The following is a 24,968-nucleotide window of genomic DNA, read 5'->3' on the forward strand; positions in this document are numbered from 1 at the left end:
GGTGGCTAGAGTCTTTGACCATTTTTAGGGCCTTCCTCTGACACCGCCTGGTATAGAGGTCCTGGATGGCAGGAAGCTTGGCCCCAGTCATGTACTGGGCCTTATGCACTACTCTCTGTAGTGTCTTGCGGTCGGAGGCCGAGCAGTTGCCATACCAGGCAGTGATGCAACCAGTCAGGATGCTCTCGATGGTGCAGCTGTAGAACCTTTTGAGGATCTGATGACCGATGCCAAATCTTTTCAGTCTCCTGAGGGGGAATAGGTTTTGTCGTGCCCTCTTCACGACTGTCTTGGTGTGCTTGGACCATGTTAGTTTGTTGGTGATGTGGACACCAAAGAACATGAAGCTCTCAACCTGCTCCACTGCAGCCCCGTCAATGAGAATGGGGACGTGCTCGGTTCTCCTTTTCCTGTAGTCCACAATCATGTTCGTTGTCTTGATCACATTGAGGGAGAGGTTGTTGTCCTGGCACCACATGGCCAGGTCTCTGTCCTCCTCCCTATAGGCTGTCTCGTCGTTGTCGGTGATCAGGCCTACCACTGTTGTGTCATCGTCAAACTTAATGATGGTGTTGGAGTCGTGCAGTCATGAGTGAACAGGGAGTACAGGAGGGACTGAGCACGCATCCCTGACAGGCCCCTGTGTTGAGGATCAGTGTGGCGGATGTGTTGTTACCTACCCTTACCACCTGGAGACGGCCCATCAGGAAATCCATGATCCAGTTGCAGAGGGACGTGTTAGTCCCAGGGTCCTTAGCTTATTGATGAGGTTTGAGGGCACTATGGTGTTGAAAGCTGAGCTGTAGTCAATGAATAGCATTCTCACATAGGTGTTCCTTTTGTCCAGGTGGGAAAGGGCAGTGTGGAGTGCAATAGAGATTGCATCATCTGTGGATCTGTTGGGGTGGTATGCAAATTGGAGTGGGTCTAGGGTTTCTGGGATAATGGTGTTGATGTGAGCCATGACCAGCCTTTCAAAGCACTTCATGGCTGCAGACGTGAGTGCTACAGGTCAGTAGTCATTTAGGTAGGTTACCTTAGTGTTCTTGGGCACAGGCACTATGGTGGTCTGCTTAAAACATGTTGGTATTACAGACTCGGACAGGGAGAGGTTGAAAATGTCAGTGAAGACACTTGCCAGTTGGTCACCGCATGCTCGCAGTACATGTCCTGGTAATCCGTCTGGCCCTGCGGCTTTGTGAATGTTGACCTGTTTAAAGGTCTTACTCACATTGGCCGCGGAGAGTGTGATCATCCTGTCGTCCGGGAACAGCTGGTGCTGTCATGCATGTTTCAGTGTTATTTGCCTCGAAGCGAGCATAGAAGTAGTTTAGCTCGTCTGGTAGGCTCGTGTCACTGGGCAGCTCTCAGCTGTGCTTCCCTTTGTAGTCTGTAATGGTTTGCAAGCCTTGCCACATCCGACGAGCATCGGAGCCGGTGTAGTACGATATGATCTTAGTCCTGTATTGACACTTTGCCTGTTTGATGGTTCGCCGGAGGGCATAGCAGGATATCTTATAAGCTTCCGGGTTAGAGTCCCGCTCTACCCTTTAACTCGGTACGGATGTTGCCTGTAATCCATGGCTTCTGGTTGGGCTATGTACGTACGGTCACTGTGGGGACGACGTCATCGATGCACTTATTGATGAAGCCCGTGACTGATGTGGTGTACTCATCAATGCCATAGGAAGAATCCTGGAACATATTCCAGTCTATGCTAGCAAAACAGTCTTGTAGCTTAGCATTTGCTTCATCTGACCACTTTTTTATTGACCGAGTCACTGGTGCTTCCTGCTTTAATTTTTGCTTGTAAGCAGGAATCAGGAGGATAGAATTATGGTCAGATTTGCCAAATGGAAGGCGAGGGAGAGCTTTGTATGCGTCTCTGTGTGTGGAGTAAAGGTGGTCTAGAGTCTTTTCCCCTCTGGTTGCACATTTAACATGCTGATAGAAATTTGGTAAGACCGATTTAAGTTTCCCTGCATTAAAGTCCACTAGGAGCGCCGCTTCTGGATGAGCGTTTTCCTGTTTGCTTATGGCGGAATACAGCTCATTGAGTGTGGTCTTAGTGCCAGCATCGGTCTGTGGGAGTATTTAGACAGATACGAAAAATACAGATGAAAACTCTCTAGGTAGATAGTGTGGTCTACAGCTTATCATGAGATACTTTACTTCAGGTGAGCAAAACCTAAAAACTTCCTTAGATATCGTGCACCAGCTATTGTTTACATATAGGCATAGTCCGCCACCCCTTGTCTTACCAGACGCCGCTGTTGTATCCTGCCGATACAGTGTATAACCAGCCAGCTGTAAGTTGATAATGTCGTCGTTCAGCCACGACTCCGTGAGGCATAAGATATTACAGTTTTTAATGTCCCATTGGTAGTTTATTCTTCCTCGTAGGTCATCAATTTTATTTTCCAATGATTGCACGTTAGCTAGAAGAGCAGAAGGCAGGGTGGGGTTTATTTGATCGCCTACAAATTCTCAGAAAGCAGCCCGACCTCCGTCCTCTTTTTCTCCGACGTCTCTTCACGCAAATGACGGAGATTTGGGCCTGTTCTCGGGAAAGCAGTACGGTGTTCACGTTGGGCTCGTTGGACTCGTTAAAGGAAAAAAAAACTTCTGCCAGTTCGTGTTGAGTAATCGCTGTCCAGAAGTTATTTTCGGTCATAAGAGACGGTAGCAGCAACATTATGTACAAAATAAGTAAAAAAACAAGTTAGAAACAACGCAAAAAAACGAACATAAAAACACAATCAGTTAGGAACACGTAAAATGTCAGCCATCTTCTCTGGCGCCGTCACTGATTGCAACAGCAATAAGCCAACAATAAGAAATAAAAAAAGAGTACAAACATAAAATAAATGGCTCAGTAGAACAGAATAAACATTTTAGCATAAGTATAATACAGGAAGGAACAATTTATAGTCCAATATTTACATGTGTATTGGGGAAGGGGGGGGATGGGGGCCAGTGTACTGATCAATATAATAAGAGTCTGGTAGCAGCAGTTGTGATGTGTGTGTAGCATGAATGTATATGTGTGTGTGTATATGTCTGTGTAGGTGTGTGCATGAGTGAGTGCATGTGTGCTCAGGTGCGTAGAATCAGAGCAGTTGGTCAGTCCAGTTCAAGTGTTCCACCATCTGATGGCTTGTAGATAGAAACTGTCTCTGAGCCTGTTGGCATCACACCTCATTCTCCGATACCGTCTGCCCGACGGTAAGGGAGTGAACAGCTCGTGGCTGGGGTGTGTAGGGTCTTTGATGATGCTGCGTGCCTTCCTCAAGCACCCGTTTCGAGTAGATGTCCTGGATGGGTGGATATATCCATCCCTAATTTCTACATCTCAAATTATGCTGATTGAGCTATGCAGCTCTGAGGGGGAGGATGCTCAGTCTGACCCTCAGCAGGTGACCAGAAATTACTATTCCAGACTGGGGACTGGACAGTGGCTGTCAGAATCATGCCTGATTACTTCATCTCAACCCTGACCTAATGACCCTGTAGCCACACATGGTTTTATCCTTTTTGAGATCAAAGCCTCATCTATAGTGAGAGAGAGAGAGAGAGAGAGAGAGAGAGAGAGAGAGAGAGAGAGAGAGAGCGAGAGAGAGAGTGTCTCCATCAATACTTCTATTTTGTGAGTATGGTTATGGACGAATAGTAATAGTGGCCATTTGTTTGAGATGAGATGTTTCTACAACATTATTGGAGTCCACCTGTGGTAAATTCAATTGATTGGACATGATTTGGAAAGGCACAACCTGTCTATTTAAGGTCCCACAATTGACAGTGGATGTCAGAGTAAAAACCAAGCCATGAGGTCGAAGGAATTGTACGTAGAGCTCCGAGACAGGATTGTGTCGAAGGCACAGATCTGGGGAAGGGTACCAAAACATTTCTCCAGCATTGAAGGTCCCCAAGAACAAAGTGGCCTCCATCATTCTTAAATGGAAGAAGTTTTAAACCACCAAGACTCTTCCTAGAGCGGGCCACCCGGCCAAACTGAGCAATCGGGGGAGAAGGGCCTTGGTCAGAGAGGTGACCAAGAACCCGACGGTCACTCTGACAGAGATCCAGAGTTTCTCTGTGGAGATGGGAGAACCTTCCAGAAGGACAACCTGCTCCAGAGTGCTCAGGACCTCAGACTGGGGCGACGGGTCACCTTCCAACAGGACAACAACCCCAAGCACACAGCCACGACAACACAGGAGTGGCTTCGGGACAAGTCTATGTATGTCCTTGATTGGCCCAGCCAAAGCCCAGACTTGAACCCATTCTAACATCTCTGGAGAGAGCTGATAATAGCTGTGCAGCAACGCTCACCATCCAACCTGACAGAGTTTGAGTGGATCTGCAGAGAAGAATTGTGGAAACTCCCCAAATACAGGTGTGCCAAGCTTGTAGCGTCATACCGAAAAACACTCAAGGTTGTAATCACTGCCAAAGGTTCTTCAACAAAGTACTGATAAAGGGTCTGAATACTTACGTAAATGTTATGTTTCAGTTTTCTATTTTGTATAAATTAGCAAAAATTTCTAAAAACCTGATTTTGCTTTGTTATTATGGGGTATTGTGTGTAGATTGATGAGGGGAAGTTAAAAAAAAATTATTTTAGTATAAGGCTGTAATGTAACAAAATGTGGAGAAAGTGAAGGGGTCTGAATACTTCCGAATGCACTTTTTATTTCAGGATGTGTATATTCCTTGGTAGCAGGTAGCCTAGTGATTAAGTACGTTGGGCCAAAAACCAAAATGTCGCTGGTTCAAATCCCCAAGCTGACTAGTTGAAAATCTGTTGATGTGCCGTTGAGCCAGGCACCCCAATTGTTCCTGTTAGTTGTTCTGGATAAGAGTGTCTGCTAAATGACTAAAATGTAACCCAGAAAATAATCTGAATTAATTTACACATCACAGTTTTGAAAACATAGCTTGTCCAAAACAAGTGGTCTCTTGGTACAACTTACCCCGGGTATTGGATAAATTAAGCTGCCTACAAATGTATGTACCAAATGAAATATTACCACTACCTTTTTTAAAGCATGTGTATCTTTATTTCCCAAACACAATTCAATACTATCACAATTGCTTTTTTGTCTTTTAAGCATTTTAAACATATTTAACACAGGCTTAACACCTAACAAAGACTTTGTGCTTTCTTTTTTTTTTACACTTTTAACATAGGTAACTGTTGTTACCTCATATCCCAGCAATAAGTCTGAGAAGAAAACACTTCAATTTGATCAACTTGCTATTGGCTCAACTTACACAAAGGCAAACATTTTGACTATATTAGCACACACAACTACAAGGATGCACTTTCATTCGAGGTTCAGGACCTCATATTGAAGCTTAAATAGATAAATTAATAAATAAATAAATTTGACTCGGTGGAAATCTTTTTTATTTTATTTTTTTACCTTACTTGCTTACCACTTTTTCCATGTGGTTTCTTCCTTCACAGACTCCATGAAATGACGGCCTCTCCCTAAACATTTGGTCAAATTGTGAATTTTTGGTATGGTTTCCTAGAAACAAGGGTGGCTCAACTTACCCCACTCTCCCCTACAGAAAACATTTGAGTTAATGGATGATAGGAGAGCTGGTTATGGGTGTATAATTGAAAGTGTATGGAGAACTAACAGACTGGACCGTCTATGTTCAATATTATCCATCCATCAAGGAAATATAATTTAAAAAACTCAAAATATGTCTTACAGTAGATCCCATTGCAAAGGCAAGAACCACAGTGGTGTCCACAGCAGACTGACCATCTATAGTATGAATGTTCACAATGTTGTTGGTGGGTAAATTGGAAACAATGCGGAACAAACCGAGCAGCCACACATGGAAACAAGTTTTGCACTCACAAATTGTTAGGAATTATAACATTGAGAGTCCAGAGCAATGTTTCTGGAGCATGCTTAGTGTTTCCACCAGTAATGCTCTTAACGCATCTACTGGTGTTGAAAAGCAAATGGCTTCATATCTTTATATGCTTTGTATCTTGTTGTTGTAACTCCATGGGATCACAACTACATTTATATTGATTTCTGTGCAATTTGCAGCTTATGACAGACACCTCAAAAGACTCTGTGCTCAAATGATCACAGTAAAGCGCAGTAGAAATAGAAAATGACTGAAAATGCCATTTTTCAACAGAGGGGTTGAACATACACAATATTTTCATGAAACAAACACAATAACAGGCCCAAGTTCTATGCTGAAAATCAGAGAGGACACATGAATGTCTATTGAAAAGTCATCTTCCAGACGGTGTGATATTGTCCTCTACTAAATTGCCTATCTGCCACCTGTCTGTCCTGTCTCTGTCACTGATAGGCCCAAATGGCTTTGCAACAGGATAGCCTTAACGTTAGGGAGGTAAGGTGTGCAATTAAGCCTCATACACTGCCTTACAGTCCATTATTATTGATCAGTGATGAAATGGAATTACACCTTGGGTGAAAGGGAGCTATTGTCCCACATGCATTTGTGTTAGTGGACATAAAGAGGACATTAGTTGGCACTGACAACACTTTTGCACAGATCCTGTTAAGGCTCCAGGCCTGGGACCTACTTGACAGTTGGACAATCCTTTATAATAATAAGATAGGAAGATAATGTAGGTAGTAAGTGGGGTAAAATCAAACCTGTTTTGCATGACACAGCCAGCAGTATGCATGGGTGGCTCTGTATCTAGACCTCTGCTGCCTCCCAGTGGCTGAGAATGGAACTTGCAGCAGTGACGGATTCACGGCATACTGAGAAGACACCTGTCTGAGAACAGAGGTGGGATATTATTTAATAAATGTATGTAACATTGCCCACCCCCCACCAGCCAGATAATTGCCTAACTGTGCCCACTTAGAAAAAGTGCTTAGCAGTGAGTGGCCTCTACATGTCTCCCCACTGAGACTCTTCCAGCTGATGAGCCAATACATTCTTAATGAGAGGGAAATTAAACCTCTCAGAGCTATGGATCATTTCAATGATTGATCTTATTAACTGCCTTCTCACAGACAGTTTCATCTGCAGTCACCTGGAGGTCCAAAACGATCAATTACATTTTTCTCTGTGTCGTTTTGAGAGCTTGTGTGTTCAAACATGCTGACGAGAGAAGAGGGGGGAGAAAGAGATAGACCACTATTCTTACTACAGGAAGTGCATAATACTAGCAACAAAATCAAATACATACTTCAGTTTCTTTAGTGTACTTGCCAGGATTTCTTATCAATGCGAATAGATGGAATAGACTGCAGCTAGCTGCACACGGCCCTTGTATTCACAGGAGCAGATACAGCATACCCGCATTGACCTAACGTCATTTAGAATTCTACATGATTCTAGCTACTGGAACATCCAAAACATGTCGTTTGTTAGAATGGCCACATTCCACTCGATACATGTGACATTTTAATAGCCTAACAATCGTTGAATTTACGCGTTTCTGCCTGGCTGCCATGCTTTTATCACATGACAAATATCCCTGTAGAGCACTGAAAGCTGGTTGTCATGGAGATGCGGGGTAGATCTGATGCTTCCAGCTCGAGATTCAAGTGAACGATTTTTTTTAGCAGCAACGACGGAACAGTTGACAAGAATCCGTGAGTAGTTTACACATCATTCTTGATTTCAAGGTACACGGTACTATGTTGCAGATATTTTCATTGGCCAAATGTTGCCATTTCATTGCGTCTTGCTATATTGTAGCGTAGCCACTTTGTGTTCTAGAATATAGAAGATTAAACAGTCATCATAGCTAACGTTAGTTTCCACCGCAGTACTTGCACACACAAGTCTAGATTCTCCACACTTGATAGTATTTTTTATTATCACTGTCGCTGAACATACCTTTTTTGTTCATCTGAGAAATGTTATCGTTGAGTCATCTTCAGAGCTTTATGTAGGCTATCTAAATATTATATGGGCAGTGGAGTTTAAACCTTAGGCCACTGAAGCGTAATTTGTGCACGGCCTACATAATAATGAATGTGAACCCCCTTCCCTAAAACACTCCAGTATGGTTATTCACACATCATACTGCAGTGTTTTAGAGAAGGGGGTGCACCCTTCACAGGAGTCTGCACACTTATGGCATGGGAATTAATATAGCTAATCAGTACATTGCACTGGTCATGGCCAGGATTCTCGTTCACAGGCAGACCACCACACAGCCTTACCATAATGCAGGAGATGAGGAACGGGATGATGCACTTCCCACCACCTGTGAGCAGAGACAGGGTCATATCCAAGTTCCCAAAGGTACCCGAGCACACACCAGCAACCTGCTACCAGCCTGCTAGCCATCTGGATCAACTCAAACCTACCATAATGTTTTAGTGGCTCTGGTACCGTTTGTTAAAAGTCACAAGTGCTGTCATTCAAAACAGGTTGGAATGGAGGGGTCAACAGTATGTGGTTGATGTTATTGAAACTGTGTGACATCCACACAGGAGCTTACAGTTGTCTGAGTGTGTGTGATCACAGGGCTGGCTATTTCTGAAAACAGCACTAATAAAGTTAATGTTGTATAGTAACCTACTGTACCCAATGAAGTCTCTCTGTCAGCTGTTGCTGAGTAGGCCCAACTCATAAGTTCTAACAGCATGCAGTGACACCTAAACTCTCCTTGGTCAGGACAGTATTCTGAGTAGATAATATAGGACCACAATAGAAACAAGTGTCTTGACTTTTTTTGTATATGTATCCTCGACAATTTTGGCATATGTATCCGTTGCCTGATGTAACATTTTATGTATTTTAAATTGTCTCGTCAAATAAGTAGTGAAGATGTAAATTGCCAGGGCTGTAAAAGCTTCAGAGGATGTTGCACACATACTGTATTCCTAATACGCAAGGATTTAGCTATTTTCCCCCACAGTCTCCTGGTGCCGTTTCAAAAGTAGATTCAATTAAAAGGTCAGGGGAGTTTGAGTGACATTTTTCAAGCCTGGATATGAGAAGAGCTTTTACAGTAATGTCAGCAGGAATAACTGGAACAGCAAGACTTTGTAGACAGCTGGTATTTTCATGACACACCATTAAAAAAGGCCTTCAGTATGTCAGATGGAAGCTCATAACAAAATAAACATCAGTGCTGCATTATTGTTTTCATTACAGATACCAAACAATGCATTTAAACTCTTCTGTGTGATTGTACATCAGAGAGTGATGTCTGTTAACGTTGATGCGACTGTTGTTTCCAGTGTTATACTCCACAGGCCTGTCTGCAGATGAAGGAGGACTGGGATACCCAGGCCAAGGCTACCTGCAAAGAAAGAGCTGACAGGCATCAGGGGTGAGTTGCCTGGTTAGATGAATTGATTGATTAATGTCTGACTGATTCACTTATTGATTGGTATTGGATTTATCTGGAAAAGCAACACTGGATTTAGCTGTTGAATATTTCCTTTGAAGATGGGACAGACTGAAGATGTCCAAAGCAGTGGTTGTTGGTGACCTTAATGTGGGCAAGACCTGCCTAATAAACCGGTAAAGTATTCAGCTTGCGACCTGGCTGCTATATCATGTTCCTTTTAGGTGGTAAACAGCCTTCTAACATGTTTGTATATTCTGTTCTGCATTTTCAGGTTCTGCAAAGATGTATTTGACAGAGACTACAAGGCTACCATAGGAGTGGACTTTGAGATTGAGAGGTTTGAGATTTCAGGAGCTCCATTCTCCCTTCAGATGTGAGTGAGGGTCATGCTCTGGTTTCTTTGATTATGTGCTTTATTATTTTATTAGAAACTTGTGATTCTTTACTTGTATTCAAAGGTGATTTTCCCCCCCCCCTTCTCTTTCTCTACATAGCTGGGACACAGCTGGCCAGGAAAAATTCAAATGCATCGCTTCAGCATACTACAGAGGAGCTCAGGGTAAGACAGAGACAGCCAGTGAGATGCCTTTGGCTGCGTTTACACAGGGAGCCCGATTCTGATCTTTTTTTCACTAGTTTCACAGCTCTGAAAAAGATCTGATATGATTGGTCAAAAGACTAAAAGATCAGCTTTTGACTGCCTGTGTAAAAAGCAGCCATTGTAGACTATGGAAACCCTGAGGAGTTCACTGTTGCTGTATCTAAGCCTCTGTGTTTTTATTACAGTGATAATCACAGTATTTGACATGGCAGACATTAAGAGCTTGGAGCACTCATGGTAGGTTTATTTAATATAATATGAAATCAAGAGCGAGCACAAAGATAAATCAGAACAATCAAAGTAAAATGTCCTCTCAAATGAAATGTCTCTATCTCTCACAGGCAGTGGTTAGATGAGGCCATGAGGGAGAATGAACCTGGCTCCTGTTCTGTTTTCCTGGTCGGAACCAAGAGTGACCTACTTGTGAGTGCACAAACATGTACATGGTTCTTGATAGATAGATAGATATTGTAGATAGGCACACATAGGTGTATAATATGCTTTCCCCCCCCCCGTATCCGTAATGAAGAACCATATCCATTAGCTCTGTCTTTTGGCTCCTTTCTATGCTTTAAAATACAATTGATTAATCTTTTCTCTCTGTGCACAAGGCTCCAGAGGAGCGCCAGAGGACTGAGAGAGATGCCATCAAGATAGCAACTAAAATGAAAGCTGAGTTTTGGTCTGTTTCGGCCAAGACAGGTACAGACCGGAGCAAAAAACCCTATTATAACATGACACCATGACTTCATTGCGATGTTCATGTTGACGTTAGCATATCAAATCAAATGTTATTTGTCACATACACATGGTTAGCAGCTGTTAATGCGAGTGTAGCGAAATGCTTGTGCTTCTAGTTCCGACAGTGCAGTAATATCTAACAATTCCCCAACAACGACCTAATACACACAAGCATAGCTGTGGTTTTAGAGACCACAGGATAATTACATAGAGATGGTCTCCAGGTGTGCAATGTGCTTATTGTGTAATCAGAGGTTAAGCTGTTTCACTGTATGGAGTGTGTCTGGGCCAAGTGCATTCAATGCAGCTGCCGGTCTTGTTACTGTAAATAAGCATTTTGATGATATGGTAATGACACTCACTATCGGTGTGACTGTGTAGGGGAGAACGTGCAGGGGTTCTTCTTCCGGGTGGCATCTCTGGCCTTTGAAGACTCTGTACTGAAGGACATGGAGAGAGGGATCACCTCCACTCGAATAGGAGGAGGAGACAGCATCAGTAAGAGACAACTCAAAGGGCAACAGAGGGGTTTGGGTCAGAGAGTGTAGGTGGAGGGACATACAGTATATAGAGAGGAAAATAGTGGATGTTTATTTAAACATTTGGGAATAAATATGTTGTCAGATGCTCATCTCTCAGATTGGACTTGAATTGAAGTTGTAAATTCCAATACTCTGTATTGATGTTCTTGGTATCTTTCCCTTTAGAATCTGACAGAGCCAACCTGGAGGAGCCCCAGTCCAAAGCAGTGAATACGAATTGCTGCTGAGAAAAGAGAAGAGGACTTGAAGTTGGAGTCAAGAGAAGGAAGGAAGGGGAGTGATATGTCTAGAAAGATGTTGAAATAGTGGATTTTAAAAGTGGAAAGAGCTGTGACTGACATGTGCCTCTATTTCTCAGTCTTCACTGGTATCATTCGTACGTGGACACACAAGTGTCTACAGCCTTTATAATCATCATTTAGTACTGCCATTTTGGGATGTAATGTATCAACTTCCTTGATTTTAATCCGGTCATCAATGACCTTTATTATATGCATTGTAAAGTATTTTATGAATTCAGTATTTTGTCGAATTTTGGAAATTAGGGTGCATTTCAGACTTATTTGTAGAAGAAGTGGTTTGATAGTTTATGTAATATACTGTATTATCGTTATGTATTGTGTAGCCCTAACATTCTGCAGTTACATTTCCAATAATTTTATTGCATATTTTTGTTATTACTGCTAACCTCGTTGTTAGGCTGAATTGTTTCTGCACAGAGACAGAGCTGGCTGGTGATGACATTACCCCTAATCAAAATAAAGTTTCATATTTTTGTATGGGTCTTCACAACATCTAAATATCTCAGTTCCTTTCACTGGATGACTCTCACTTTGTAAAGTGCTACAGAGCTAGTTACTGACCGAGTTCACAACTGACCAAGAACAGTGACAAAACATTTCAGCATTAAAGAAAAGAAAGAACAGTTAGCCACTGCATTTACACAAACAGTAAATTCAAGAAATACAAATGCAAGGAATTAAAGAATCACCTCAATGGAGGACAAGTTCAATAAGCTACAACATTGTGTAACAAGATATGTGATGCTGTTCAACTAACCCTGTGCTTGGGGATACTTTCTTCTATCTCCATTCAGAAAGAAAAGTGTATCTTATAAATGTCCGTGTCCAGTTGCAGGTGGTTCTCCAAAAACCAGACACAATTCAGAATTATATTAAATCCATGTTTTGCCTCTTGCATGTGTGTAGATCTTTGTTTTGGTCGCTGTCATCTACTTCTTAATTTGGCCGTGGCCACAGCGCATGAAAACTACCTGTTCCTGCAAAGATGTTGTGAAGGACTAGATAGTTTTAAATAGTGGAGTAGGGTGGTGGGTGTTCAGTAAGTGTAGGGTAGATGGTAGGGTATTTGTTGATTTCTTTCTTTTTCCCCCATGTTTTTTTCAAGCAATGTATAAGGGAGTTATACTCCAGTCTAGTAGATGGCAGTAATGCAACATTTATTAGATGCCAACCACTCTTAAACGTCATCAAAGAAGAAAGAAGTCTGACAGCTAAATTGGCTAGGGAACTTATCACTCTTGTGCAAAAAGTGGATTTAATATCATTCTGAATTTTCTCTGGTTTTTGGAGGACCACCTGCAACTGGACACAGACAGTTATAAACTATTGATAAGTTACACATTTCTTCTAAATTGAGAATGAAGAAAGTATCGCCAAGCACAGGTTACTTCTGTGCAAAGCTGTAATAGCGATATGCAGTGCTCGACTTAGACTAAAATAGGTGCTGGAACTAATTTGGGATGCCGGTAATGTTTACATTTAGGTGCAGGAGCTCCACAATAATCGATTAATCGCGCCCGGGCGCCCATGTAGGCGTGTTTGCACTGGCTGAAAGTTGATTGCATTCGATTTGAAACCGGGCTGCCACCCGAACATGAGCCAGGTGCCGGCGAAGAAAGCCCACGGCAAAGTCTGCTCAAAACAAAAGTGACCTAATTAAGCATGTGTAGTAATTACTAGGGTTCTGTGTTTTCCCATGCAAACGGGATTTATTTTGATAAAACACTTTACCTGCCTTCCCAATGAAAAATAGTCAAGACAATTCTAACATTTATTTTATGGAAAAGAGATGTATCTTTCTGGACGATGAAACCATGCTGCCTTGTTGACAAAATGGCCGACAGGCACATATTACTGTTCGATTTGAGAAGGGCACTCCTCCCTCCCTGCTTTCGCCCGCTGACGTAATGGGCCATAGACGGGTATCCCGTGGTTGGGCATAATCGTATCCGCCCAGTGTTGTAGGAAGCAACCATTGGAGGAAACACGTCCGCATAGGTCAGGGATGGACAACTTTGATGTTGGTGGAGGCCACAAATAATCTGAAGTCATCACGAGGGGCCGTAGTTGTCCCCCAGATAGATAAAAAAAATGTTGTGTAAATTCTACACTTTTGCCATGGGGTGTGGAGAAGATGTTGCTGTTTTAAAGCTATTTTGCTGCAATTCCACACATTTTGCCATGGGGCGGAGAGAAGATTTAGCAATTTTATAAGTAATTTCATGCACATTTTGAAGTTGTATGTTTAATTTCGTGCAATTATACTCATTTGCCATGGGGCAGAGAGGAAATAAGCAGTTTTACAGGAAATTTCCTGCTATTCTACATATTATGCCATAAGGTGGAGAGAGTGAAACTGACTAACAAATCAATGGGGGCTCTAATTCGACCTTGATTACTACAAGTTTAGATAGCTGGCTAATTTACCAATCTATAAATGTTTAGCTGACATGGGCTAATTGAGTGACTATCAGTGACTGACATAAGATAAAATAGAAAAACTGTTGACGCACAACCAAATGTCAAAATAGCATATTGTGTATTCTACTATTCTACCTTGCAACAGTAAATTGGGACCCGACTAGAGTCACAGAGGAAGTGATAGCGATAACTGGGTCCAAAGTCTGTCTTCTCCAGAAAGTGGCGTAACTAGTGGAAATAGTTTTGCACACGAGTATCTGTCCTCACATTGTCTAGAATGGTCTTACCTCCTCCCTACTGCCTTCCATTGTTGAATAAACGTATTTTCAGTGTTAGAGCGGCCACTATAGTATGTGGTTAATATAAATAATCTGTGCTAAAGTGCACGGGAATGAAAATTAAGCACACCCACAGTGTGTTCGTAAATTCATTCTGGAGTGCCAGAGGGCGCTCAAAATGCGCCCCGGGCGTTCGTAAATCCAGAGCGTTGACAGATTGTCCGTTGGTAATTCGGAGCGTTTCGCTCTAGGGGCGTTCAGAGCGCACACTGGACGCGCAGTAGGGTTGATCCGAGCGTTCTGACCCCACAACAGCAGTCAAGCAACCAAGCTAACATTGGCTAGCTTGCTAGCTACAGAGCCCCTAGGGGCGTTCAGAGCGCACACTGGACGCTCAGTAGGGTTGATCCGAGCGTTCTGACCCCACAACAGCAGTCAAGCAACCAAGCTAACATTGGCTAGCTTGCTAGCTACTTCAAGACACAAATGAGAGAATAATTCACTCTGACCATTTTACTCTCCCGTGCAGAAGTGGTTTAGGCTGTTTCATGTTATCCAGAGCGTTGGTGACTGTAACTGTGCTGCTGACAACAATTTAATAACGTTTTTTTGCCGACGTTTACCGACACCGGTCGTATTCAACGGGTGTTGAGCGTTCGTAAATTCATAATTTATTCTACACTCTGACACACTCAGACGAGAGTGCTCTGAAACGGAGTAGATGGCCAGAGTGAATTTACGAACGCACCCCCAGTAGCCAGTACCACTTGGTACGCGGTCTTGCGAACACCCAATCAGCTAGCGTCAACAACTGACAAGAAACCAATCGTTGAATGACTTTATAATCTATGGGCGGTTATACTCCATGTTTTGCAGGAAGTTGAACCCTCGCTGTGCAGTAAAAACAACAATATACGAAACGTCTAATTTCAATAACGTTTAACCTATTTTTCATATTAATGCGTTGTAAAGGCAAGTCTGAACTTCATCCAACTTTTGTGTGCATTGTCTCACGTTGTGTTTCCAGGTAGATGTAACTTGCTAAAAGCTCACAAGTTAGCTGTAGCAGCTAACGTTAGCCACCATCACGAGACCGTCAAGTCAGTGGTGTCCCATGCGTGGAGCTCTGTGTTACTAATAGGGTGTTATTTGTGTCTACAAAACTTCTCGTTTCTTCGGGTTGATAGAGTTGGGTGTAACCGAAAGGTTATATAACATGCGTTCTTGGTAACATGCATTCGGTGTGCCTTTAGCTTGTCCATCATGAAGAATAAAACATACAAACTTGTGGTGCACAAGAAAGGCTTTGGGGGCAGTGGTGAGTGAATTCCTTTCAGTGACGGTGTAAAACGGTTCACAGTGTTTTATCATGTGTTGGGTGAAATGAATGCTGTTCTGTTGTTGAGAATAACCCTTCCTTATACACAGATGATGAGCTGGTGGTGAACCCCAAGGTGTTCCCTCAAGTTTCCCTTGGGGACATAATTGAGATTGCACACCCCACAGATGAATACAGGTGAGGATGCATGCCAAGAAGTTATCTTTTGCCTGGGTCTATATATTGGTCCAAAGTTATGATAGATTCTCCTCATTTTCCAACAGCCCTCTCTTGCTGCAAGTGAAGAGTCTCAAAGAAGACCTCCAGAAAGGTAAAGCATGACTCATTTCCTCCAGTTTTAGGGGAAGCCCCTATAGAACCTAGCTAGTGAACTGATCAATATTCCATTTGATTGTAAATTACATGCACAAGGAACGCTCATCAGTAAATCTGTAGCCTAAATACAATGCATTCATCGTCTCCTCCAGAGACAATCAGTGTGGACCAGACGGTGGCGCAAGCCTTCAAACTCCGGGCATACCAGGATGTCATTGTAAACATTGTGGATCCAAAGGTGTTTTTTCTATGAATCATATTTCCAATAGTATTTGATTGAATTACACTATTCAAGCTGATTTTTAAAGCGAGCTCATGCTGTATATGGATTTCTGTGTTAGGATGTAACTCTGGACCTCGTAGAGCTCACGTTCAAAGACCAATACATTGGAAGGGGAGACATGTGGCGACTGAAGAAGAGTCTGGTGAGAGGGAGTCTGTTTGAATACCTCTGTATATGCTATTGGTGTTTTGTTAAGGTAGTCTACTTCTTGAATCTGTGCCTATTAGAACTTCATTATATTTATCTTAGGTGAGCACCTGTGCTTATGTGACCCAGAAAGTGGAATTTGCAGGGATCAGGTATGCAATACCATTCTTAACACATTAATAATAATAAATATGTTATTTCATGTGTAAATATGTTTTATGTTTTATGTTATTATGTGAGCTTCTGTCCCTTACGTTGTAACCTGTCTCTGTTACCCTCAGAGCCCAGGCCAGTGAGTTATGGGTGAAAGGAGAGAAGGTCACCTGTGGCTACATCAGTGAAGACACCAGGGTAAGCAATGTCACCTTCAAAAGTAACTGTCTATTAAGATATTGCAGGACACTGTATGTAGTTACTAAATATGTTCTCCAGTCTCTTTACGATAGAGTGCCTTTCATATTTGTGGTGTTTAATGCAGGTGGTGTTCAGGTCGACCTCTGCCATGGTGTACATCTTCATCCAGATGAGCTGCGAAATGTGGGACTTTGATATCTACGGTTAGTTTCTCTTCTATCCCAGGTTATCAGGTGTTGGTATTGTTGAGTGTGTGAGATTGAGGCTGTGTTTCTTCTGTCTTGAGTGAGTAGGTGTTTTACTGAGATTGGCATTGAGCAATGAGCCCTGTAGTTTGTCAATGAGGAGGAAAATAAAGTTTTCATTTGTTTTCAGGGGATCTCTACTTTGAGAAAGCAGTCAGTGGTTTTTTGTCTGATCTTTTTGCCAAATGGAAGGTTTGTGACTTACGTTCTGTGTTATACTTGCAATGCATAAACCCATTAATTAAACTTAATGAACACATTTCTAGGCATTAAACCAAGGGTGGGCAACTCCAGTCCTCAAGGGCCTGATTGGTGTCACACTTTTTCTCCATCCCTAGCAAACACGGCTGATTAATCAAATTGCATTTTAAACCGAAGATCATGATTAGGTGACTTTTGGAGTCAGGTGTGTTAGCTGGGGATGGGGCAAAACTGTGACACCAATCAGGCCCTCGAGGACTGGAATTGCCCACCCCTGCATTAAACAATGCAGTTCTAAAGGTATTTAACCTAGTGAGATTTTTTTTGACTTTTTCAGGAGAGGTATTGCAGCCATGAAGTGACAGTGGTGCTTTTCTCACGCACTTTCTACAACGCTAAAACCTTGGGTGAGACTTCTTATTTCTGTTTTCATGAGACATCAGGAATATCACATGCTAGCTATTATTAGATTAAATATTCTGTTTATCTTTCCATCTTCTGTAGAGGAGTTTCCTGACATATTGAGAGGTTCCATCAGACAGGACCACGAGGGCCGTTTCTATGAAGATTTCTACAGGTTTACTGTCTTCCAGCCTCATTGTCTCTTTCAATTCTATTTTCACAATGTCCGTTTTTGTATGTCTACTGATTTCTAGTTGTAGTTACCAGTTGATCTCTTTCCCTCATCTGTCAACTGTCTGACTGACTCATGGTGTTTCTCTTGTGTTGTGTCTTTGTAGGGTAGTGGCTCAGACTGAGAGACGTGATGAGTGGACCTCTCTACTGGTCACCATCAAGAAGCTCTTCATTCAGTATCCTGTCTTGGTGCGACTAAAAGAAGCGGGTAATGAATCAGACACAACTTTGTACATTTAACGTTATGAGCAGGGCACTTATGAATGTTACCATATTATTTATGTTTACTTGTGTACATGTGGTTATTTTTGTGATAGTTGGTTTCCCCTCCGGCCATAACTCTACTGCTGCTCAGGGGAATTACCTTGAGGCCATTAACCTGTCTTTCAACGGTGAGTGTGTCATCTGCTCATTATTTTGTGTGATGCTCAGTGTTCATATTGAGCCACATATCATCTTGTCTCCTTATGATTTAAATACGGTCCTGTGCCTTTCACAGTCTTTGACAAGCACTACATAAACCGCAACTTTGACCGCACCGGTCAGATGTCTGTGGTCATCACCCCGGGGGTGGGCGTGTTTGAAGTGGACCGACTGCTCATGATCCTAACCAAGCAGCGCATGATTGACAATGGTAGGTAGTTATAACAACAGTAATGGGATGGACAGTCATATACAGTGCCTTCGGAAAGTATTCAGATCCCTTAACCTTTTCCACACTTTGCTACGTTACAGCCTTATTTTAATCCTCAGCAATCTACACACAATACCCCATAATGACAAAGTGAAAACAGGTTTTGAAATGTTTTGCTAATTTATACAAAGAAGAAAAAAAACACACAAATGTTTTTACATAAGTATTCAGACCCTTTGCTATGCTACTCGAAATTGAGCTCAGGTGCATCCTGTTTCCATTGATCGTCCTCGAGATGTTTCTACAACTTGATTGGAGTCCACCTGTGGTAAATTCAATTGATTGGAAATGTTTTGGGATGGCACACACATGTCTATATAAGATTCCACAGTTGCCAGTGCATGTCAGAGCAAAAACTAAGCCATGAGGTCGATGGAATTGTCCGTAGAGCTCCTAGACAGTATTGTGTCTAGGCTCAAATTTGGGGAAGGGTACCAAAACATTTCTGCAGCATTGAAGGTCCCCAAGAACACAGTTGCCTCCATCATTCTTAAACCACCAAGACTCTTCCAATAGCTGGCCGCCCGGCTAAACTGCAATCGGAGGAGAAGGGCCTTGGTCAGGGAGGTGACCAAGAACCCGATGGTCATTCTGACAGAGCTCCAGAGTTCTTCTGTGGAGATGGGAGAACCTTCCAGAAGGACAACCATCTCTGCAGCACTCCACCAATCAGGCCTTTATGGTAGAGTGGCCAGACGGAAGCAACTTATCAGTAAAAGGCACATGACAGCCCGCTTGGTGTTTGCCAAAAGGCACCTAAAGACTCTCAGACCATGAGAAACAAGATTCTCTGGTCTGATGAAACCAAGATTCAACTCTTAGTCAGGATCGAGGCAAAGATGAACGGAGCAAAGTACAGAGAGATCCTTGATGAAAACCTGCTCAGGACCTCAGAATGGGCTGAAGGTTCACCTTACAACAGGACAATGACCCTAAGCACACAGCCAAGACAATGCAGGAGTGGCTTTGGGACAAGTCTCTGAATGTCATTGAGTGGCCTAGTCATTGGCTGAACTTGAACTCGATCGAACATCGCTGGAGAGACCTGAAAATATCTGTGCAGTGATGCTCCCCATCCAACCTGACAGAGCTTGAGAGGGTCTGCAGAGAAGAATGGGAGAAACTCCCCAAATACAGGTGTGCCAACCTTGTAGAGTCATACCCAAGAAGACTCGTTGCTGTAATTGCTGCCAAAGGTGCTTCCATAAAGTACTGAGTAAAGGGTCTGAATACCTATGTAAATGTGATATTTCCGTTTTGGGATTTTTTAATAAATTTGCAAAAATGTATAAAAACCTGCTTTTGCTTTGTCAGTATGGAATATTGGGTGTAGATTAATGAGAAAAAAAATGTAACCAATTTTAGAACAAGGCTGTAACCTAACAAAATGTGGAAATGGTCAAGGGGTCTGAATACTTTCCGAAAGCACTGTACATTGTTGATGCTCATAAATTATTTGCTATTAGAAGGTGATGGGACTAAAGTGATTATTCTGACATTTGTTTTCCTTTGCCAGGTATCGGTGTGGACTTGGTGTGTATGGGAGAGCAGCCACTTCATGCAGTGCCTCTATTTAAGGTAAGACGGACTGAACCCAAATATAAACTCAGAGGTTAGAGTTCTCCATCACTGCGACGGATTTCTGTAATATGGATGATACATGAGGGTTTTAGTAAATAATTGTATTTTTATTTTTTATTTTTTAAATTAAAGCTCCAGCCACACTTGAACATCTAAAACTAGAAAGTTTGGAGAAATGATAATGGACCTATATATTTTCAAATAATTGCCCTTTTTCTGGCCCGCAATCAATTCTGACAAAGAAATCTGTCTTTAAAAAATCTGTGCAACCCTCCCAATGGGGCTCTCGAGCCAAAAAGTTTGCCTGAGATGGACTTAAGTTTCAGTCACGGATACATTTTTTTTTTAAACCCTGGAAATGCCTCAATCGTCATTATGACCAAATTATTTGGACTCAAGTCGATGTGCAGCAGACCTGTTTTAACTGCTTTGTGGAAGGGGAACAAATAGTTACTTTGGCGGTGACTACATCTGTTTGAAAACAGATCATCAAAAATGACTACTTTTTAAAACAATTTAAATACACATCTCAGAAAGTGACTACTTTAAAAAAAGTAGAAGGCAGTTTTGGGATATTTAGTTTCCTTTCAAAACATAATAGCCATATTTTGTTACTTTTATCATTCTCATTAACACTTAATATTAAACTGTTCTTGTAAAAATCTCATTACTTTTTGAGCAACATTTTATTTGCATACATAATACTTTGGTCAATGCATTTGAATTGCATTGCAATGAGCTGAGTTTTGTAACTACTGTACACAAGGCATAGTTACTGTTCCTTTTTCCAATTATGTAATAACTCCATTATTACAAAGCAATTTCCAAAGTCCTATATAACAACGTAGCTTTTTTAATAATCACTAAGTTACTACACATGTATAAGAACTTGATGTCAAGTGTTACTGTATTACCTTACTAATTTACTTTTGTTAGTCATTTTGAAGCGGCAAAAATGGTCTACTCTAATGTTGAGGTGCTTCCATGTCCTCCATGTATTTAATTCTAGGCTATAGGCTATATTCATATCTATGAGCCATCCAAACCATGTGTGTTATTATATTCAGACGAATTCAACTAACTGTTGTACTTTTCAAATACCTTAAAATATTATTTGGTTTTCTGAGACCTGTATTTGAATATCAAAGAAAATAGCTGCCTTTTAGTTGAAACTGTATATAAATTATATTTGACTACCTTGAGTATTTGAAGAGTTGGTATTTTCAAATAAACTACAAAATTAAACTATTTTGTCTGATGTGCAGATACAGAATGTCTGTTATTGCTACCGTTTTCTGAGTTATGATTTTCTACAATATGTCACCGTCTTTGTATTGGATGGTTACTGTATGTTTTCCCTGTGATGTTGACAAGCTGCACAACAGGACAGTGCCTGGAGACTCACGACTGGGGGATGACTACAACCTGCCCCACTGGATTAACCACAGGTAAGACCAGACAGACACAGCTTCCGGATAAAGATGGAGAGATGGAGGAGAACAGAGGAAGGGTAATATGGGTAAGCGAGGTTCATATATTTCAGGATGGGAGACTGTTGAATATTCCTGGTGAAGAGATGAATGGGTTTTAGAGAAAGGAAGGGATGTTTTTCTAATGTTATCTCTTTCTGTTACCATGACCACAGCTTTTACACATCCAAAAGCCAGAACTCCTGCAGCTGCTTCACTCCTCGCATCAAGCTGGCAGGACGCAAGGTACATATATAGACCTAATCCAGATGCAGCCACTATGTTGAATTTGGCTTACAGCTCACCTGTCATTTATTTTCTCCATCTGTTTGTGTCTAGCTCCATGCAGAAAAATTCAAGAACAACAAAGAGCACAGTAAGAGAGAATGTGTTTATTGATTAAACCCCCCTGCAATGAACTATCATTCTCTTTTCTTCTCTAACAAACTGTGCCTCTTCTTCATTGCCTCTCAGCTCTTGAGGCTCCGAAGGACGAGAACAGCCTTCCCATCCAGGTGGACTACGATGCCCATGATGCACAGGTGTTCAGACTCCCCGGGCCGTCCCGAGCCCAGAGGAGCACCAACTTCAGGTGCTGCTCAAACACAACCACGCATTTATTGCACACTTCCAATAAATAGAGTTAAGAGTAAGGATAGGAGTAACTCGGTGTGACGGTCTTCTAGGGTGGTCCGAGAGAGGGAAGTGAGTGGAAGGAGAAGCTGGGGGTCTGCGGATGTGAGTGGGGTTCTAGGGGGCGGTGTGTCCCCCCCTGTCCGCTCTTGTGGGCCTGACGAGCAGCGGAGCCTGGCCTCTGATGACAGCCTGGGCAGGGTGTCCAACATCCTGCTGATCCCCCGTCTGCCCCCAGCCCAGTACGGAGAGGTCAGCAGCTCCCTGGGCTACACCAGCACCAGAGGTACCAGGAATAAACCCCTTGTATGAGTGATTAGTGTGATGTTTAATTGTGAGGGTGTGGTATCCATTCATGTGCTGAGTAGCCATAAGTGTTTATTTCAACTGTGCTAATGTCTCTGTCTCTGTGTCTGTCTCTGTCTATCTCTCTCTGTGTGTCTGTCTGTGTCTCTTTCTCTCTGTGTCTGTCTCTTTCTCTCTGTGTCTGTCTCTGTGTCTGTCTCTTTCTCTCTGTGTGTCTGTCTGTCTCTGTCTATCTCTCTCTCTGTGTCTGTCTCTCTGTGTCTCTCTCTGTGTCTGTCTGTCTGTGTCTCTGTCTCTCTCTCTCTCAGAGTTGTTGGAGAAGATGATGGAATCTCAGCGGGACTCCAGTGCTCCGGGGAGGTTCACTGTGGGGAGTGCTGAGTCCACCCTCCATGTGCGCCCAGGGGGCTACACCCCTCAGAGGGCCCTCATTAACCCCTTCGCCCCCTCACGCATGCCCATGAAGCTCACCTCCAACCGCAGGCGCTGGATGCACACCTTCCCTGTGGGTGAGGACACAAACACACACACACACACCTTCATCCACTTAGAATTAGACAGACTGAAACCCGCTAGTTTAAACTTTTTCTCTGTCTCAGAATCCGCATCAGCCAATTCAAATCTTTCACGTGGTTCTCGTGATAGAACGCTGAATGTTAGCTTTTCCCTTAAAATAACATGGCACACTTAGCTCTGTTCTGACAACACCAGCTGGGAATGATTGTTTTCTGTAATTCTGCATCGACCAATTACAAATGTTGACGTAGTTGGACGTGATATAATTATTTATTTTTTCATAAGAGTGTCCTTAACAGAGGTCAAACGGCAACATCTGCTAATCAAACACGCAACATTTCAACTGGACGATTAGCTCACAGTGTAGCGAGCCTGGCTCCTGGTAATTTTAGCTGTTTGTGGCAAGTTCGAATCCCGGGTGAGATACAGTATTTTTTTCCTTTGAAATTTGCGAAGGGAAGTGCATCCAACACATTGAAGATTAAGAATACATTTATAAGGAGCTGTATCTTTCTTCAGCCTTGTAGACAAGCTCTGCTAATAATCAAGTGCGTTATTTGAATTGAGCATCGAGGACCAGCAGTGAAATGATTTGTCCTTAGCAAAAAAGCTTGGATGTGAGGGAGCCTCGAACCCGCGGTTACTGTACCGTGCAAATTCACGGTTTAGCGGCGTATGCCACCCGGCAGTGACTGTAGTGGAGGTACATGACAGCTATTTGACAAGACCATGAGGCTCTTTGACTTTTTTTTTGATGGACGATAAACTCAAATGTTGATCTTTCTCCCGTGAAAGCACATAAATGTTTGTAAAACGGATAAGGAAAAACGTGGGATTTTGTCATTTAAATGTTTTTTTAAAATTCTAACGTTAGTATCTTAGTCAAGGATGTATCATGCAATATTGACACACTACTCTTATGACCGACCAAGTGAAACAAAAGTAATATTTGGAGGTTTAAAATATCTCTGGTGGCCAAGTTAAGCTATTTTAAGAAATGCCGTTGAGTTGGTGGATATATATAGTCTAAGATCTTTGATAGGCTAATGTGGAATTTGTTACAGGAAATAATCACTACCACCTGGTCAGGTTAGCATAGGGCTAAATGTGCGAGGTTATGTCATGGGAACAGCTAACATGTAGCATTTTAGCACGTGCAACTACATTGACGATTCTAATTGGCTGATGCACATTTTGAGACAAAAATACAAAATAGAAGTATCAGTGTACCACAAGCACATGGCAGTCATGATGCTACAGGTACAATGCGTACGTTCCAGTACAGGACATCTTTCACGTGGAACGTAATTAATGTGTTCCAGGTCCGTCAGGAGAGGCCATCCAGATCCACCACCAGACCAGACAGAACATGGCTGAACTGCAGGGCAGCGAGCAGAGAGACCCCGCCCACACCTCCGCCGAGCTCCTGGAACTGGCCTATCACGAGGCCACTGGCAGGTTAGACACGCCCCAGGGGGAAGGCCATGCCTCTTTTTTATTTATTTTTAATGTAATTATAGTTGTCTATTGATTATTTCCCCCCCTGTGGACTGTGTGTTCAGACGGACAGCCTCAGAGAGACGACAGGCAGGAGAAAATGGGCTGTACTCCAGCGGAGGGATGGAGGAGTATACTCATGGCAGCCCAGCCAGCAGCAACAGCACTGGTACACACACACACACACGCTAGTGCATCTGACTCACTATATAAGCATTGTATTCATCACACACAAACCCTGCCAACTATCTTTTCTCTTAATGTTATATGGTTGATGGTCACGCGGTTGGTTTTAATGCTGATAATGTCTGTACAGGAACACCGGTAAACCGTGGCTCCTCGTTGGAGGACTTTTCCTCTGGCAGTCCGGATCCAAGTGAGTCTGTGCTGCCCTAAGAAAGAAAACACACTCACTACACAGATACACTTTGACACAGTCACACACATGTCATGTACACAATATCCTATCAGTTTGGTTGTGAACATTGCCTGACAGCCGAACTGATAATTGGAATAAGCCCTCACATGATGAACTGAGA

At 42.5% G+C, this 24,968-nt stretch overlaps 2 protein-coding genes across 7 annotated transcripts in view; both read left to right on the top strand.

Annotated features, from left to right (window-relative positions):
• The first annotated feature begins 7,321 nt into the window (after positions 1-7,321).
• rab36 (RAB36, member RAS oncogene family) lies at positions 7,322-12,006 on the top strand. 2 transcript variants are annotated; one of them, XM_071350452.1, is made up of 11 exons: positions 7,322-7,613; positions 8,168-8,271; positions 9,216-9,307; positions 9,427-9,501; positions 9,600-9,701; positions 9,823-9,887; positions 10,115-10,166; positions 10,271-10,352; positions 10,541-10,631; positions 11,052-11,168; positions 11,378-12,006. In XM_071350452.1, exons 1-11 carry the CDS (start codon positions 7,544-7,546, stop codon positions 11,437-11,439), a joined length of 912 nt encoding a protein of 303 aa, XP_071206553.1. In that variant the 5' UTR covers positions 7,322-7,543; the 3' UTR covers positions 11,440-12,006. The 2 variants fall into 2 exon arrangements, with proteins under 2 accessions (XP_071206553.1, XP_071206552.1); XM_071350451.1 differs by having other exon boundaries at positions 7,324-7,613; positions 8,153-8,271.
• Positions 12,007-14,368: 2,362 nt separating this feature from the next.
• Positions 14,369-24,968, top strand: part of depdc5 (DEP domain containing 5, GATOR1 subcomplex subunit) — a 32,498-nt gene continuing 21,898 nt past the window's right edge. For 2 of the 5 annotated variants that reach the window (XM_071350453.1, XM_071350454.1), the window contains exons 1-24: positions 14,605-15,531; positions 15,642-15,729; positions 15,816-15,862; positions 16,020-16,105; positions 16,209-16,292; positions 16,400-16,449; positions 16,579-16,648; positions 16,776-16,854; positions 17,027-17,088; positions 17,435-17,504; positions 17,602-17,674; positions 17,838-17,941; positions 18,051-18,125; positions 18,233-18,367; positions 19,944-20,005; positions 21,383-21,456; positions 21,654-21,723; positions 21,817-21,853; positions 21,952-22,069; positions 22,164-22,396; positions 22,725-22,925; positions 24,255-24,390; positions 24,495-24,598; positions 24,746-24,805. In XM_071350453.1, the coding sequence (XP_071206554.1) occupies positions 15,477-15,531; positions 15,642-15,729; positions 15,816-15,862; positions 16,020-16,105; positions 16,209-16,292; positions 16,400-16,449; positions 16,579-16,648; positions 16,776-16,854; positions 17,027-17,088; positions 17,435-17,504; positions 17,602-17,674; positions 17,838-17,941; positions 18,051-18,125; positions 18,233-18,367; positions 19,944-20,005; positions 21,383-21,456; positions 21,654-21,723; positions 21,817-21,853; positions 21,952-22,069; positions 22,164-22,396; positions 22,725-22,925; positions 24,255-24,390; positions 24,495-24,598; positions 24,746-24,805 (2,173 nt within the window). In that variant the 5' untranslated portion in view covers positions 14,605-15,476. Of the gene's footprint in view, positions 15,532-15,641; positions 15,730-15,815; positions 15,863-16,019; positions 16,106-16,208; positions 16,293-16,399; positions 16,450-16,578; positions 16,649-16,775; positions 16,855-17,026; positions 17,089-17,434; positions 17,505-17,601; positions 17,675-17,837; positions 17,942-18,050; positions 18,126-18,232; positions 18,368-19,943; positions 20,006-21,382; positions 21,457-21,653; positions 21,724-21,816; positions 21,854-21,951; positions 22,070-22,163; positions 22,397-22,724; positions 22,926-24,254; positions 24,391-24,494; positions 24,599-24,745; positions 24,806-24,968 lie in introns of all 5 variants that reach the window. The other 3 variants (XM_071350455.1, XM_071350456.1, XR_011668770.1) reach the window with 2 other exon arrangements.

This window comes from Salvelinus alpinus, chromosome 18, assembly GCF_045679555.1.
Source record: "Salvelinus alpinus chromosome 18, SLU_Salpinus.1, whole genome shotgun sequence".
Classification (NCBI taxonomy): Eukaryota; Metazoa; Chordata; class Actinopteri; order Salmoniformes; family Salmonidae; genus Salvelinus; species Salvelinus alpinus.